General features: G+C 55.3%; 1 protein-coding gene and 1 long non-coding RNA gene across 3 annotated transcripts; both read left to right on the forward strand.

The window, feature by feature from the left end:
- The first annotated feature begins 2,060 nt into the window (after window positions 1-2,060).
- On the forward strand, window positions 2,061-12,901 carry ONECUT2 (one cut homeobox 2). Of its 2 annotated transcripts, XM_027907440.1 has the most exons (3): window positions 2,118-2,222; window positions 2,277-3,198; window positions 11,506-12,901. In XM_027907440.1, exons 1-3 carry the CDS (start codon window positions 2,118-2,120, stop codon window positions 11,790-11,792), a joined length of 1,314 nt encoding a protein of 437 aa, XP_027763241.1. In that variant the 3' UTR covers window positions 11,793-12,901. The 2 variants fall into 2 exon arrangements, with proteins under 2 accessions (XP_027763240.1, XP_027763241.1); XM_027907439.1 differs by having other exon boundaries at window positions 2,061-3,198.
- A 49-nt stretch (window positions 12,902-12,950) lies between these two features.
- LOC114070194 lies at window positions 12,951-16,136 on the forward strand. Its single transcript, XR_003573889.1, has 2 exons — window positions 12,951-13,444; window positions 14,757-16,136. It is a non-coding gene; the product is annotated as an uncharacterized LOC114070194 (long non-coding RNA).
- The last annotated feature ends 1,626 nt before the right edge of the window (window positions 16,137-17,762 follow it).

Here is a 17,762-nt window from a genome sequence, read left to right on the forward strand (position 1 = left end):
CCCAGCAGCCTCCTGCCTCCAGGGGTGCCCAGGGACACCCAGCAGCCTCCTGCCTCCAGGGACACCCAGGGACACCCAGCAGCCTCCTACAGAGCCCTGCCAGGATGGACCCAGCATGTCGGGTACAGCTAAACCATGTGCAGATATTTATACATTGCTGGGTTGATTCCCGGGAAGATTTCAACATTAGTTTGGAGAAACACAGGAATTAGGCACTACCATGTGTAATAAAACATCTTCAGGGAACGCAACCACCAGGTGCAGGTTTGGAAAGATAAAGTCAAAGTCAGGCCTGATGAATTTGCTGGAGAAGAAGGAGAAGGGAAGGCAAGGCAAGGAAAGGGGGGAAAAGGGGAGAAAGGGAGGAAAATAGAGGCAAAGGGAGGACACAGACACCAGCACATCTGCGGCACCAGATTCCCATCAGGGTCTGCCTACCCCCCCCTCCAGCCTGCCCGGGGTGGCACCTCCACCCCCCGAGGGCCGCACTCGCCTCTCTTTCCCCAAATCAACTGCAACTTTTGCCTTCCTTTAGGAGGGACAAAAAGATTTCACGCATAACTTGCCCTGAACAAAGGCACCTCAGGCCAGGGCTTTCTTTTCCTTCTTCCTTTCTTTTTCCTTCTCCACCACAGGCTGACAGCAGCAGGAGTAGCTGGGGTGGGGAGAGCTTCACTTTAGACCCGCATGGTTAGTGCCAAAAAGCAGTTTGGAAAAGCCTGTGAGCTCCAGGGACACACAGCGATGGCAGCGTGGAGAGAAACAGATCATCAGCCTTTGGATCCAATCTGTAGGGAACGGGGTGCTGCCACACATAACCTGTTTGCAAGGAAATTCCAGGTGCCCTCCTGGAGAGTGGTCTGGTAACTGATGGTCCTAAAGGTGACATTTCTCCCTGTTTTCCCCCCATTTTGTTACTGGAAAGACCCAGTGGAGGTGGGACCTTCACCAGCACAGAGATGGTTATCGGGCTGAGATAAGGATGACACAAAACACAAGGATACGGCTGCTGCTGCCGCTGCGTTACTGATTAAAGGAGTGAGGAGAAGCAGTGGAGGGAATTGCACAGCTGGGAGCAGCTGCATGGCCTGGCATGGCACGACCCAACGTGTCTTGGCATGGGTGCCCTGCTGTGCCAAAGCAGGTCAGTCCCCACTTGCCACTCTGTGCTGGAGGATCCTGTCCCCACGGGCCCTGCGCCTAGCGGGAATTCCTGCCCACTCCTCACCTGCCTGCACAGCTTCCCACCGTCACCTTGGCTGCCCTCCTGGCTCCGTGTCTCTGCTTCCATAACTCCCTGCCCCTCTGTGCCAACCCCACGTTCCCTACGGAGCTGTGCCCTGCCCCTGCCAGCCCCGGGGGCTCGGAGGCATCCTGGAGAACCGGTCCTTCCTTGGAAAGCGGGGAGACACGTCTGCCCGTGTGTGCACCGTAAGCGGGACCTCCCCGCCGTGTGTCAACAGGGCACGGGGACAGGGGGCTCGTGGGACAACACCGATCCCAGGGTGATGTGCGTCCGTTTCGGTGTCACGGAGCCCACTGCTGCCACATTTGAGGCGACTAAGAGCTAATAACCAGTAGCCAACAGCAGTGATCAGCACCGGGGCTACGGGACCGAGGCCGCGGAGCGCGGAGTCATCTCCCGGGAGTAGCCCCGGTGCCGGTGCCCTGCCGGTGCCGGTGCCCTGCCGGTGCCGGTGCCCTGCCGGTGCCGGTGCGGTCACAAAGGGGCCGCGGAGCTTTAAGGGCCGCGCGGTGCCCGGCTCGAGGCCCCGCCCCCCGGGCAGCCCAGAGCGCCCATTGGCCCGACCGCTCCAAGGCCCCGCCCCCAACCGGCGGTCCCGTCCCCCCGGTGGGCACCGGCCCGGCCCCGGGGCGCGGCCGGGGCGGGGCGGCCCGAGCATCGCCCGCCGCCCGCAGACGGCGGCGGCGGCGGCGAGGCGAGGACATGGCTCGGGGCCGGCGCGGCGGGCCCGGCTGAGCCGCCGCTGCTGCTGCCCGCGGGGGCCGGCGGGGCGCGGGCGGCCCCGGGCCGCGGCGGCCGCCGCCCCGATGAGCGGATGAGGAGCGGGCGCGGCGGCCGGCGGTGCCTGGGCGGGGAGCCGGGTGCGTGCGCCATGAACCCCGAGCTGGCGATGGAGCCGCTGGGCAGCCTGCACGGGGCGGCGGGGCACGAGCCGGAGCTGATGGGCAGCCCCAGCCCGCACCACGGCGGGCGCGGCGCGGGGCCGCTCCGGGTGCCGCCCCCGCCGCCGCCGCCGCCGCCGCACCAGGAGCTGCCCCCCGCCGCCCGGCCCACCATGGTGCCCAGCATGGCCTCGCTGCTGGACGGCGCCGCCGAGTACCGGCCCGAGCTGTCCATCCCGCTGCACCACGCCATGAGCGTGCCCTGCGAGGCCTCGCCGCCCGGCATGGGCATGAGCGGCACCTACACCACGCTGACGCCGCTCCAGCCCCTGCCGCCCATCTCCGCCGTCTCCGACAAGTTCCACCACCCGCACGCCCACCCGCACGCCCACCACCATCACCACCACCACCAGCGCCTGCCGGGCGGCGCCGGCGGCGGCTTCGCGCTGATGCGGGACGAGCGCGGGCTGCCGGCCGTGAACAGCCTGTACGGGCCCTACAAGGAGGTGCCGGCCGTGGGGCAGAGCCTCTCGCCGCTGGGCAACGGGCTGGGCCCGCTGCCGGGCGCCCAGCAGGGCCTGCACGGCTACGGCCCGCCGGGCCCCGACAAGATGCTGAGCCCCAACTTCGAGGCGCACGCCGCGATGCTGGCGCGGGGGGAGCAGCCGCTGCCCCGCGGGCTGGGGACACCCCCGACCATGCTGCCGCCGCTGAACGGCGCGCATCACCCCGCGCCCCCCGGCCCGCCGCCCCCGCACGGCCCCGCGCTGCCCCCCGGCCGCGACCGCCCGCCCCCCGCCAACGGCCCGCAGGGGAGCGGCGCGGGGCAGCTGGAGGAGATCAACACCAAGGAGGTGGCACAAAGGATCACGGCGGAGCTGAAGCGCTACAGCATCCCCCAGGCCATCTTCGCCCAGCGGGTGCTATGCCGTTCCCAGGGGACCCTCTCGGACTTGCTGCGGAACCCCAAGCCTTGGAGTAAACTCAAGTCCGGCCGGGAGACGTTCCGCAGGATGTGGAAGTGGCTGCAGGAGCCGGAGTTCCAGAGGATGTCGGCCCTGCGGCTCGCAGGTAGGTGCGGGGAGCGGAGCGCGACCTCCGCAGCCCAGCGCCGCCCGGACGGCCCCGCAGCGCCGGCCCCGGCTCGGTCGCGTCCGCGCTCCGCCGTGACCCCGGGTCTGTGCGGGGTCGGCCGGTCCCCCCTCCCGCAGCGCCGGCTCCGCGCATCCCTGCCCGGGCCGGCGGGGCTGTGCGGGGCTCGGGGCCGGCGGAGGAACAGCTACGCTGCCGGCACCGGGCGGCGCGGCCGGCGCTGCTCTCCAGGGCCCGGTGCTGAAGGTGCGCGCCCCGCACCGCCCCGCGCTCTCCCCGAGCATCCCTCCTGCCGCTCCCAGCGCTGCGGGACAGGCCGGGCGGCGGACCCGCGTCCCGGGGCAGGCGGGGCCGGTGGGAGCGAGCGGGGGGGCCGGAGCCGCGTATGCCCCGCACATCCCCGCACATCCCCGCAGCCGCGGCCCGGCCGCATTGTCCACGGCGGCCGCGCGGGCGCCCTCTGGCGCGGGCACGGGGCGGCGCAGCCCCCATTGTTCTGTGGGGGCCGCGGCGGGGGGGGCGGCGGGCAGGGACCCCCGGTGCTGACCCCCGCACCGGCCCCCGGCAGCGCCCGCACCGGGGCAGAGCGGGGGAGGTCCGGCGAGCGCTGTCCCGTGCGGTGGCGGCCGTGCGGGGGGCATCCGCAGCGCGGTGGGTGCCCGGGGGTCGCCGCCGCTCGGCCCCCGGTCGGGAGCGCGGGCTGTAGGCTCGGCTGCCTCCCCACCGGGAACTGTGGATGTGCATGTACAGACACAGGGCGGGCTGGGGCACGGGCAGACACGCGTGGGACAGACCGCAGCGCGGGGAGGGTGCCGGGCCGGGGCTCTGGTCTGACAGAGACGAAATCCGGGGCTGTTTGTGCCGCCGAACCCGTCCTTCTTTCATTCCGATTGATGCTGAGCCGAGCAGATGGATCCCCGCGCGTTCGTGCTCCCCCGGGGGCAGGTGGCCGCTGGCACACCCGGAGCAGTGGCTGAGGGGACACGGGGGTCCCTAGGGTGGGGAAGCGGGCACAGAGTCCCCGCACACGGGGCAGCAGGGGGGGGATGCGGCGGAGCCGGGGGACGAGGAACCAGCAATGATGGATGGCCGTAATCCCTGCCCGACCCCTAAGCGAGGGTGCTGCGGCTTAAACACCCACGGCCTGGGGTGTCCAAAGCCCCTCCGAGGGTGCTCGGGCTTTTCCGAGCTGGGGAGAGGGATCTGATCCCTCCTGGGCTCCAAGGCCACTGCAAACCCCTCCCTTGCCTCGCACGGCTCTGCTCTGCGTGCGGCCCGAGGAAGGTCCCGGGGGGCGGCTGTGACAGGAGCGTCAGGGGGACAGAAGGGGTTTGGGGTTTTTGCCGGGCACGCCGTGGTGTCGCCTTCACAAACAAACGCGTATCCAGAGGGAAATCGATGCAGATAATGTTTAGAAGATTAAAAGAGCATTAATGTTGGCAACGGGAGCATCAACGCATGGACCCAGTTTTCATTGATCTGGAACCTGAGCCGGCTCATTTCCAGTAACGCTGCTGGTGCTTTTCCTTCCCAGCACCGGTCCCGGGTGGGGATTCCCCGTGGAGCCCTACATACAGGGCAGAAAATCAGGGATCGCAGCTACACACAGAGATTTATGCCTGTCTAATTCTGGATCCCCCCCTTCTCAGTTCCCCTGAATGCCTTTGCATCCAGGAGTAAAGTTTGGAGAGAGCTCCAGCGCCGAGTGGGCACGGATTCCCCGTGGAGTGGGAAAGACCTTTGCAAATTACCTCTCCCTTCAGGAAATCGATTATTTTAATTTCCTTTTATTACCACGTGTGAATAAGCGGCTCCGTTGCCTCGGTGCTTCCCTTACTTGCTTGCTTAAATCCCTCTGAGCACGGGGAAAAAGCCTGAAGTGTTTTAGGCTTGTGAAAAACAAAAAACCCCATCAGCTCTTTGCTCCATACTCCTGAAAATTTTTCCCAAATGGGACGAAAATCTGCTGTCCTTGGAGGGAAATCCCCCTCTCCCTGTGGGAGGTGTAGCAGAGGGGTGTGCTTAGCATTTCATATTATTATAGAAGATCACGTTGTTTATCCTATTCTATTCCGATCTATTTTAATCTTATTATTTCCGTGCTTGTTATCTCTTGTTGGGGTCTCTGAGACTCCCGCGTCGGGGGTTTCTGTGCGGGAAGGTGCGGGCAGCTCCTTTCTGGGAGCAGGTTCCGTGCGGCTTTGGAGCTCCGGGGGCTCCCGTTTTGGGGTCACCGTGCCCGTGTCCTGCTGCGGCTGCAGGCGAGGGAGGCGGCGAGTGCCCTCCCGGGGACACCGCGCGTCCCCGGGGCAGGGGCGGGGGGCTCTGGGGGGGTTGGGACAAACGTTTCTCCCGCAAAACGCCCCGCGAAAGCCCCTCGCCCTCCCTCCCTGTCCGCGGGAAGGTCCCGACGGCCACTCCTCAGATTTCTGCCGGGCTCCGCAGTGCGCTCCGCCGCCTGTTTACCTTGGCCATCGCGGAATCGCCTTAGCGATGATTAAACACTTTTGTCCCCAAACACCGTCGGTGATTCATTTGTGCAAAGCAGCCGGCCCGACCCCCCTCCGCGGTCAGAGCCGCCCGGGGGAGCGGCGGCACCGTCAGCACCGCGGAGAGCGCAGCAGAGGGATGGAAGCGCGGCGGGATGCAGGGGAGGGAGCTCGTAATAACATCCCTATCAAGCATGTTATCTATCTATCTATATATCTATATACAAAAGTATCTCTTAGCGTTGCACTGAATATACAGGTACGTAAAGGTTCTTTGAAAGGTGCTTAGTGGCTTGAAATATGGGTGCTCTCTTGGGCTATAGATTAGTGGTTGTGTTTGAACAATCCACGCAGTAAATTGTGGTGCCGGGTGATTAATTATATTTCCTACCTACCGACTTTCCAAAATAATATCCCGCCCCCGCTTTTTTTGTTCTGCATCATTTCTGAAAGCATTTCTGCCCTGCAGAAATTTGAGTCCTGTTTTTGTGCAGCAAACGGGTTTTATCAGTGTCTGGATTATTTGATAAAGTTAAATCTGAGCACATTTGTCATTAAATGCGCTCCCATATTTTTTCCCTCTCCTTTTTTGTTAAAAAACCAATTAATTGATCACCACGTGTTACTCATTCTGAAGCTATTTCCTTAAAATATTTTCACTATTTCCTTCACTATTTCCTTAAAAGATTTTTTTCCCCAGCATCTTGTTTTTTCCTGTATCTCTTGCCTGTCACCATTTGAACTGAAATATCCCAAACTCAGACGTTCCTCTGCAGATGGAAACTGCCACAATTTATTTGTGGCAAGGAATGCATAAAGGGGGAAACATTTTTGCCTAAAGGATTATTTTCCAGTGAGTGGTGCTGGTTCTTCCCTCGCTCTTTGAAGGGTGTTTTGGCTCTGCGCTGTGGCCCCAGGTGCTCATCCTTAGTGCTCCTCCCTGGTATTATCCACCAAATCTTGTCCTGGCTGTCCCTGCCATGTGCCAGCTGCGAGGGGACATTCCTTCCCTCCCAATTAGACATTGCTGGGAGATGAGAAGCTTCCTGCAGGAGCACACACGCCTGTCCCCAGGCTGCGAGCACTGAAGGCAGCAGCCTCCTCTCATCAGAGCAGCTCCCCCGTAGCTGCCTTCAGAGCGAAACAAGCTCTGCAGGGGCACAGAGAATGGATCTCCCAGGGAAAGCAGGGCTGCAAAGGACTGCAGACATCACTTGTCCTGACAGTCTGCCCCGTTCCTCGGGGATCTCCAGAGATGGGGATTTCCCAGGCTAGCCAGGCAATCTCTTCCAGGGCTTACAGGTACAAAAAAATCTTTAATGACTCGCCTTAATCTCACTTTTTGTCTTTTAAATCCTTTGCTTCTCATCTTATCCCCACTAGACACAGCAAAAAAGAAGACTCCCCTCCTTCTGAAGGCAATCTGTTTGTAGCTCCCATCTTGTCTCCTGCCTTCTCTGGAAAAAGCCCATCCTACTTGGGCGATGAATATGCAGGGAAAGCTTTATATCCAACGGGACAGATAATACATCTCTTTTTCCAAGGTAAAAGATTTTGTATCCAGCTCTATCAATCTTGCAGACTTTTGCATAAAAGGCTCTCTGATTTATGGAGGGGCTTTGCACGCAGAAATCATACCAAACAGACTAATCTCAAATGGGTTCAGTGATAAGATCAGCCAGACAACTCGCTGATGGCAGATAGAAATGCAATCAAAAAAGAAATTGGAGTGTTTTGGGGTTGTTTGGGGTTTTTGAGCTATAAAATCCAACTGCTCCATTGTGAAAGGAGGGACTCAAACCACTGGTAAATGCTGCACAAAGGAATTATTAGCCAAGCGATAGAGGCTGGCAGCTTCCCAAAACACAAATTGTCTCCGAGACCAAAATATCTCTCGGTAAGAGGGAACATATTTATGAGCAGTGGTGATTTTCCAGCAGTTCTCATCCCCCCATAATGGGCAGCGGAGCAGGGCCCTGTGCTGAGGCATTAAGCTTTGGCAAGGGGCAGGAGGGGAAGGAAGAGCAGCAGGAAATCTTCCTCTGAGAGCTTCCACACACCTGCTTCTCCGTGTGCCTTCTCCTTCCCCTGGCCATGCTAGGCATCTCCCCTCCCTTCCTCACCCCCACCTCTCTGGTGCCCAGGGGGGAAGGACACTTCCCTCTCCTGCTCAGGCTGAGCTTTCATAATCCCCTGGGAAGAAGGAAATGGGAACCTGAGTGTGTGCAGAACATCCCTCCTCCCTCTGGGGCTGCTCTTGCTCCGTGTGTTCAGCACTCCTGGGCCGAAGTGCCAGGAGAGCTCCGAGAGCCAGGAGGGCAGCACAGCTCCGGCTTTCCCAGATAAGCTGGCAGAACTTTGCTCCTGTCCTCTCCTGTTCCTAATTCCACCCTATCAGTAACAGCCGGTAAAGGAAATATTCATGTCCTGCTTTCTCCTCTAGGACAGGATTTCTGCAAACAGGATCCACACACTGGATCCTTCCCTTTTGCAGTAAGATTTCAGGCTCCTCTTCAGTGCTTCCTTACCCACTTCAGCTTTCAATTCCCAGCCCTTTCTTGGACAAGGTGCCTGAAGCACTTCCCTTTCTCCACAGGAGAAGGTCACAGCTGTTCTGGTGCTTTCAGGGATGTGCCGGCGCATCACTTGGAGCTGCTGCTCCAACAGGCAGAGCACTCAGCATGAGGCAGGTCTGGCTTCATCCCTGTGCCCTGACAAGGGGAATATAAATCCTTGTCACCAAAAAGGGCTATAATTCAGCTGGAAACTATTTGGGGATTCGAAAGGGAGAATCTCCTGAACAAGAGGGAGCATAAATCTCCCAGCGGTTAGACATGAAGGACTCTCAGTGCAGTTGGAAGGATCCCGAGCTCTGCCGTGCCTGGAGAGAGTTCCTGGCTGGTCCTGGGGGTGCCCTGGTTCCTCCTTCTCCCATTCTCATCCTGGCCCTGTCCCATCTATTATTTATTATTCCGTGTTAATGAGGGAAGCATATCCCAGTGGTTCTCAGCAACCCCGTCAGAGATCCCGCTCGGAGGGGGGTCTTGCAGCACCGCAGGAGGAAACAGCCCCTGCCCCACAGGATTTACAGCCCCATTGCAGCCAGCCAGCACAGTTACAGGAGACTGGACACAAACAGCCTGGGAGCTGCTACACGTCCGAAAGAAACATAAATGAGCCACTTGCCCAAAACAATTCCTCTTTTCTTCTCAGAAAGCTGAGGATGCAGAGCCTGGGGAGGCACCAAGAAAATGCTTTCCTGGCTGGAAACAGCCAGGCTGTGCCCTTCTTTTTTGGAGCGTTGCAGGAATTCCTGGATCTCCAAACAGGGAACACCTCACTGTTACAGGAGCATTGGCTGAGTCAGCAAAGAGATCTCCAGCTAACTCCAGAATTAACACTTTGTGCCACACCTCCCATCTGTTTTTCTGGAGAAATGCCACTGAGGGCATTCCTAGGGGTCCAGAAATCAGGAGTTGGGTGTGTGTGCAGCAGCTGGAATGAGCAGCACCCGCTGCCCACCCCGACAATGTGATTATTTGCATCTTCATTGTGATTGTTCCTTGTTCCATAATGATTTTGTACACAGTGGAGTACTTAACCTAATTTGTATTGATCCCAATCGCTCTCGTTCGTGCATACTTAATTCAGAGAGGTAATCAAATTGATTTCTGAGGCCTAGTTTTTAAGAGATTGCCGTAACAGGGATATACAGTGGGTTGCTCTAAGTGAATCACAGCGAAAGAAAAACATTTTAAATCTTTGGAAAACGTTTGGATGGTCATTTCATTGTGTTCAGCATTACCAGAGTAATTGCATTTCCCTCACATTGAGTCCTCTCCGAAATGGAATTGAGGAGCAGCTTTATTTCCATCAGACAGATAACTGGGTTTAAGTGACTTTGCACCCCCCTGGAACCGCAAACGTGGGATCAATAGTCACAGCTTATCCTTAGGAGCCATGGAGAGAGGGCTTACTGCTGGATTAAGGGAATATTGGGCTCTGCTTGGCTCCTTCTTAACACCTGCTCTTTCCAAGTCACTTTTGCCCTTAGAGTAAAAACATCCTAAACCAGCAGGGCACGGGAGTTGTTTTGTTGACATTTCCAGCATCCCGGCCCTGCAAGTGGCTCCTCTTCTCCCAGGGCTGCTCGGGCAGCACTCCAGCCCCCCAGACCCCTCCCTGGCCTCCTCCTCCTGTCTTGTTTCTGTGTAAAAGCACCTTTAGTCCGGTGTGGAAGGAGAAGGAAGCTTTTCCATTTATTTTCCTCCCAGCTCTGGCTTCCAGGTCTCGCCAGCTGTCCATTTTCTGCCATAGAATATGTTCAGTTTTAACCGCAGCCAGTAAATCAAATTGTGCTTAGAATCCAGACGGTCTCTTCCTTTCCCTCCACCCTTAAAACCCTTCTCTTTCTTCCCGGAAAATCTCCTGATTTTATTAGAGTGCTCCCCCCGTTTTTCTCTGCCCGGAGATGCACACAAGGCTCAGCCTTTGCCTTTGTGGGGCCTTTTCGAGAGCAAACTCGACAGTTCAAGGGAAGTATTTACTGAATGCATCGAAAAGCACATCCCTCTGCATTATTTATTATCAGATACCAATAACTGTAAAATGCAGAGTATCTCTGGACATAAATTAGTGATGGGAGGAAACACTCCACTCGTCCCAGTGTCCCGGAACCTTTTAGAAGCTGCAGCAAAGATGCCGGTGCTCGTCACGTCCCCAGCACTGGGGACATCCCCATGTGGATTCTGGACACACGGCAAAGTAAATCCAGCCTAAAATCTGCTTTTGCAGCTCAGCCAGGCAGCAGGACATTATCTATGGGGTGCTAGAGGCGCAGTCAGAGAGCCCACGTTTTTGCCTCCTGATGTTTTTGGGCTAATGACCTCTGGAGACCCGAATGGCCACTGGGACACAGGTACAGGCTCGCCTCAATGCCTCTGCAGGGTGTCCAGGCAGGAGCATCCATGCTGCAACCTGTTCCCACAGCTCCCAGTTGGAGCCCTGTGCCCAGGAGGGCTGTGCTGGGACCTGCTCCAGGCACTCACCCACAGCCCGTGTCTGCTCTCTGGAGCATCCTTTTGCTCTCTGGGGCATTCTGAGGTCTGACCTTGAGCTCCCTCCCAGAGGCAGCTCTGCTGCAGCCACTGGAATTTGGGGTCAGGAGCAAACTACTGCAGTTTGCTGCAGAAGTCCCGTGAGATGCCGTGCCCTGCACAGAGGGAGGCGGGTCACTTGGCACTGGCTGGGCCAGGCTCCCGCAGTGCCACGCTCTGCACAGCTACAGCCTGACTTGGGGTTAATTACAGACATTTCCACTGTCTGAGTTCTGCTTGTGGGCCAGGTTCATTTCACATTCCAGACCTGCAGAATTATTTAACAGGGCTGCTTAAAGCCCGCCCACTTATCAATTCTCTGGGCCTGTTCTGTGCCGGCACATTCCCTGACCATGTCAAAATATGGATTTTCTCCCCGTGCCCGGCGCAGACGGCCTGGCAGGGCTATTTTTAAGTGTGGGTGTGCTCCGGCAGTGGTATTGGTTTCAGCACTGGCTGTTCTCTCTCTGCTAATAAATACAGGGAGCTATTAATACGGATGTTTTTAGGATCCATTAGCGTCACTCGGCACAACCACGGTCTGGCACTGCCACCCTGCCCAACCTGAGCTCTCACAAGGCTTCACCCGCGGGAGATACCCCGGGAAGGGGGACAGGAGATGGGAGCAGGGCCCAGGGGGGTGACGACGCTGCAGAAGTCAGGCTGACCCTTTCTCTCTGTCTCTGCCCACCCCTCCCCAGCCTGCAAACGCAAAGAGCAAGAGCCCAGCAAGGAGCGGAACAACTCCCAGAAGAAATCCCGCCTGGTCTTCACGGACCTGCAGCGCCGAACGCTCTTTGCCATCTTCAAGGAGAACAAGCGCCCCTCCAAGGAAATGCAGATCACCATCTCCCAGCAGCTGGGCCTGGAGCTCACCACCGTCAGCAACTTCTTCATGAACGCCCGCCGGCGCAGCCTGGAGAAGTGGCAGGACGACCTGAGCTCCGGGGGCTCCTCCTCGGCCCCCGGCACCTGCCCCAAGGCCTGAGGGCACGGCTGGCACGGCGCGGCACGGCCGGCACGGCGTGGCAGAGAGAGCGGCTTCCCACAGGGCCCTGCACCGGTGACTTCGAAAGCACAATCCTCCCACCACCACCCCAGCCCAGCCGTCCCCGAGGACCTTCCCACGGCTCCCCGTCAGTCCCAGCAGGCGCGAGTTCCACGTCCACCTCCCACCTCCCTCTGGACAATGCAAAGCTCAGGACAGGCGAAGCAGGTCTGAGGCGCAGGGGAGCCATGCCCGAGGCGAGTTTCTCCTGAGCCCGCGTTCCCCCGGCCGGCGGGAGCTCCTGCCGTGTGCTGGCCACACCGCCCCGCGAGAACGGAGCACAAAGTCTGGCACCGAAGAACCCAAGAGCCCGGTTTTAAACTCAGGCATGGTTTTTGTTAAGTGTTTTATGGAGAAAAAGAAAAGATCCAATTTCAGTTTTTGTTTGTTTCCTTAGTTTAACTTAATCAGCTTGTTCTTGGATCAGACAAATTCAGTTCCCTCGAGCTCAAAGTATCAAGCACAAAGCCGTAGCTCCAGCGCCGGGCCCGGCCCTGGGCTCCTGGCTGTGCCAGCTGCAGCCTGGCATCCCGGGAACGCCGCGGACACCACCACCACCCCAAGCACAGCTGTCAGTTCCTCCCAAGGTCTGTGTTTGTACCTCATGCACACTCAGGAGGTCGATGGAACTGCTACAGTACGTGGAGCAAACACAATGTTTTGAAATATTTAGATTTTTTTTAGGTCATTATTACATCCCTTTTGGTTTCCCAGAATCTGGTTTGTCCTCGGCAACGTCCTCGTTACCGAAACCTTTTTAATGTTCGAGGTATTTCTGTTCATTTTTTCAGTATTTTATGGTACTTTCAAGCAGGAAAGAAACAGAAACAAGCCCTCCAGATGCCACTGATCATTTCAGACGTGCCGCATCTACTCCATTGCATCCCCAATTCCTTTTCCCCGCCTGCTGCCCGAGCCGGCGGGAACACAGCACACCAAAGAGACAGGATTTCTGCAAGCCAAAGATGTTTATAACCTGCCATTCCTCCTCACCATGGCTGGTGTGGGTGGTCGGGTGGCGCTGGGGAAGCCTCCCGAGCTGCGAGCCCTCTCTCCACCCCGTGCAGCGGAGCCGCCCCGGTGGCACCGACGTGGCCGTGGCCGCCCCGTGACTGGTGACCGAGCGCGGCCGTGGCTCTTTAGAGACACTTGAGACTTTTTTTATGTGCTACTTAATTGAAACCAAAGAAACGTTTTCTGCACCTACTTCTTCTGCAACAAACTGTTCCATTGAAAGATAAAATAAAAATGAAAAAAAACCAAGGAAGCACGTCAGGAAGCAAACGAGTCCCACACTGTGTTTTACAGACATCTCGGATGTTTTCGGAAGCAGAACTCAAAGAAAGGGTTGACAAGAATGAGAACAAAGCAAAACCAGTACAATTGCTGCTTCATTTGACAACTCCAGTCATCTTAAAGTTGAAGATTGTCTTTAATTTGTGCCTATGCAGTTTTTTCAAAAGAACAAGGAACAGAGCAACCAAAACCTCAACAGCTACAATACCAAAGATGAGGATTCTCACTACTTGTGTTTCAGTTTGTTTTCTCCTCTTGCACGACTAATGCACATAACCCCACTGCTCTCTGGACAGGTAACACTTCTGAGTCTTTGTGCAGCCCAAAGGGTGGGTTTATTTGTTTTCCCTGTTTCTGCCCCACACGGCACCTCTCCAAGAGCTGCACGGACTCCAAGTGCAAGATGCTGGGATACTCCCCTGGCATGTCTCCTCCCTCCAGCAAAAACCTGTGGGTTGGGTGTGACCTTTGTGTCGGTCTCCTGTGTGTCCAGAGCTGTCACATACCCTCCTGTATGTGACATCAGCCAGAACCCTCCACCCTTCCTCCTCTGCCCCAGGGATAAAACTCGCCACACGGATGATTTCTGCCACCGTCAGTGCTGAGCAGCCCCACAGCCCCGCTCCAAACCTCCACCTGAACCAAAATCAGCTTTTCAGCAGTTCATGTGGCAGTTCAGGAGCTGGTTTTGACATATTAGATATGTATTGTTTGTTGATCCAGGTCACAGTGATCTGAATCATGACATGTCCAAATTTATCCCCAAAGCTGGAGCACAGTGGTACCACCTTGCTCCTCTCTACCTTTAAATAAGGGCTTCTTTTTAACAGCTTCACAGAACTGCTGCAGTCATTTCCCAATGACTGCACTTGAAAAAGAAAGAAAATCAGGAAGCCTTGTCTGCTTAGGGCAGGGAAGGTTTCTGGAAAGCAAATCCAGGATCCTCCCAGCTGAACTGACAGCACGTGCCTGCTCTGGGAATCAAAGCATCCTTCAGCAGAGATTTCCAGGCAGACTGTGCATGATTCAGAAAAGCAGCCTGTAGCCAGCCATGGAATAAAGCTTTTTAAGTAATAAATAATAAACCCTGAGGGCTTTTTATTCCTGCCCAGAGTTCATCCCCATAGCCCTAACAAAGGAAGTGCTAGGTCAGTTACAAAACTATTTACAAATTCCTTTACGATTATTTACAAACTCCTCCTCAGTAAAATCACTTGTTGTGTCTAAGCTGTGGAAGTGTTTGTTTACGGCTGGGTAACAAACAACACCATGAGCTTTCTCTGGGCAGGGGACTCAAACACACCGACAGTCACAGACCATTTTCATCCCCAAATTCTGCTGCATTTTTCATCCCTGCACCTCTCGTGGCCCCGTGTGACATCCTCCATCTCACTGCCCCCCTCTTGGCTTTTATGTAGCAGCTCCCTCAGACGAGGAGCCTTGGAATCCCAGCCTGTGGGTGAGATCCCTGTGTGTGTGAGCAGAGTACGTGCCCTGTTCTGCCCTAATCCCAACTCCAACAGATAAGTCCTGATTCTAGCCCATATATTTATGAATCTATAGAGCTGTGTAATGTAACTTGTTGCTTTATTTATCCTGCTACAAAAGACTGGTGTGTGCAGAGAGTATCCCAGCATCTTCCGGACCGGGAACTTGGAGTTACAACCGTGGGCACAGCCGAGATGAATTCAACTTTCAAGAAACCTTGGATATTGCTTTAATTGCCCCTGAAGGAACAAGGAATGTGCTCGATGACTTCGGTTGAATAGCTTTATTGTGGATCTCTCTAACCTACAGCTGAATCCAAAGACCTGAGAAGGACTCAACCAGCAAACCTCGCTCATCCCTGCGGGAGGGAAGGGCGATCTCAGCCCTGCAGGAGGCACTGGGAACCTCCTCTCCCAAAGGAAGACACGGTAACTACACAGTGTTGCAAAGAGTGCGCTGGCTTCGGACACAGCCAGTGCTTTTCTTGCTTGTCACAATTCCTAAGGATTTTTAAGACATGGGGAAACTTTCTACTTGGCCTCCTTTATATTTATTAAGGGGAATTTTTATTGTTTAAATTTTTTAAAAAGGCAAAGCTTAAATTTTTTTTTTTTCCAGACACTTGTGGGTTTTGACCCGGTATATTATCTATCAGTAATGTAATTTATTTAATTTAGTCTTAGGGCAGGTCCTGAGATCTCTGTTCAGTCTGAATCCCACTGAGTCTCATTTGAGTTTTTGAATTCAGTGGGAGTTTTGCCTGATTGCAGACTGGGGGGTCAGGCTCCCATGTTAGCTATTTGCAACTATTTAATTTACTCCTCTATGAACTCATTTGGGATTAATTTTGCTTATTTATCCCTTTGCCTGTTGTGGTGCATCAGAGATGCGAAGCCTGTTAGTAAATACACTGAAGAGCTGGGGTTGCTTCCCAGAGCAGCCAGGTTCTGTGAGACAGGGAGAAACAACTCGTTCCATGAAACAAGAGTCTAGTTCTAGTTCCCTCTTTTAGTTAATTTTAATTGTTTAAGTATCAAAGTTTAAATTATTTAAGGTAATCTCCTCCCATCCGACTGGAAAGTGCAACATACCTTCCTTATGGCACGTGAAGCCTTCGTAATTATAACTTATTTATTTAACTTATTCCTCACCACCCCAGGATGCCCTTGTAGAGTTTTTATTTTTGATTTAGAATTATCTATAAAGCACTGCAGCTGATCTCCTGTAAGAACAGCAGAGCAAACTTTGAGGACGAGCAATGAATATTCAAACCTAAAACCGTGTGTTCGGAAGAACAGTTTAAAAAAAAAAAAAAAGACACTGGGATACTTTGCCTGAATTTTGTGGCTTCTTAAAACTTAAGCTGGGGGTAAAATAATCCATGCCAAGCAAAAAGAGAGAAACCCTTAAACTAGCTGCTTCCAAGAATGAACTTCTGTGTGTGGAAAAAAGAGAAAAAGGAAAAAAAAAAAGGAAAAAAGAAAACAAAAACCAGAAAAAACCTTTGTATTTCTAGTGAGAACCAAAGAGGCTACCTCACTGACTTTTCCATTTGTAATTTTAATCGTGTTGATGATACCAAAGATACCAAAGATTTCTTTCTCTGTGCGGTCTGCATTCTGCTTGTGCTCTCTGACAGCTCCCACCGTCCTCTCCTACCCTCAGTAACGTTCAGCTGAGCCCAGATTCCCAAAGAAACGCTTCCCTGGAAGCTGCCAGTTCTGGTGACGCCCTTTTCTGTGTTCCCTTTGCCTTCCTGCCAGCCTAAGCGTTTGGAGCTGTGGAGCTGTGCCCGCGCCAGGTCCCGGCCGGGAGTGCTTGTGCTGACCTGGAGGTGAATCCAGGCTGTGTCCGTGGGACATTCCCTGGGGGAAGGCTCTGCAGGTGCCCCTGAGCCATTGCAGGGTGCATTTGCAGCAGCAATTAGCATCACTAATTATTATTTACCTGCCTGAGCAGAGCCCACGGGCCGGGCTGGGGGTGAGCAGAGCCCAGGGCTCTCCTGCGCTCCAGGGAGGGGGTTCTCCTGCCCCGTGCCCTCCATGGGGACCTGGCCCGGCGGGCACAGCAGATCCAGGGGCTGCTCCCTCCTCCTCCTCACCTTTGGTTGTTGTTTACAATTACAGTTTTCAGATAAAAATCAATTAATTACTTTTCTCAAGTTAGCAATGAAGCGAGGCTACATTAAGCTCCATTAGCATCACGCTCCTGAGTGGTTATTTCCAAGTTGGTTGGTTGGCTGGGGAATTAGCAGTGCCCTTTGGCATCTGGGTCTTGCAGCCTGGTTTATCCTGTTTATGTGACTGAACCGACACTCGGAGGAGCTGAATCCACCCCTGGGCTCTGCTCGCTCTCCCCGCTGCTCTGTGCCCCTGGGCTCCCCCCAGGCCCCAGCCCAGCTGCTGCAGGGCCTTTCCCTAAGGAATGTGCCTGAGCCATGCCCTTGGATTCACAGAGGTTACCGGCAGCTCAACACAAACGCTCCGCTTTCATTAAGTGTTGCCTTTTATTTTGTGTTTCTTTTGGGCTTTAGGTCTGTGTTGGAAGCGGTAGGATGTGACAAGTGTGCTTCTCTCTCTCTCTCTCTCTCTCTCTCTCTCTGTTCCTTCAATACAAAGCTATAATAATCTCAGGATGCCTTGCGGGCGGGGGAGCCGCCGCTCCCGGTGCCCTCGGACACAGACCGTCCCCAGAGCTGGCAGGTCCTGCAGGGTCCCACCAGACTCAGCTTCACTGCAGAGTGACGTTACCACGGGACGAGTGCCTTGCTTGAACCAAAGCAACCGTTTTGCCAGTCTAGACCTCTCTGTGCTTTTTTTTATTCTTCCTGTGAATACCTCAGCTTAACTGGGCCGCTGAATCGTACCTGGTGGGCTTTGTACTGTGGTGCTTTGCAATGCAGCCCTGCAAAGAACAGACTCCTGAAAATACCAAAGGCTCTCCTCCTCCTCCTCCTCCCTCTCCCCGATCTCTCTCTCTCCATGGTTCCAAAGCTTTATTACAAACTGGGCATGTTGGCAACGCAGACCGTGCAATCCCTCACCGAGTTTTCTCAGATATACCTCATAGAGAGTAGCTGTTTAGAGTAATGTTATTATAGCGTATGTAATAAATTATTCACTGTTT

This window comes from Empidonax traillii, unplaced genomic scaffold, assembly GCF_003031625.1.
Source record: "Empidonax traillii isolate 1590-97213 ecotype Southwest subspecies unplaced genomic scaffold, ASM303162v1 scaffold1462:size220982, whole genome shotgun sequence".
Taxonomy (NCBI): Eukaryota; Metazoa; Chordata; class Aves; order Passeriformes; family Tyrannidae; genus Empidonax; species Empidonax traillii.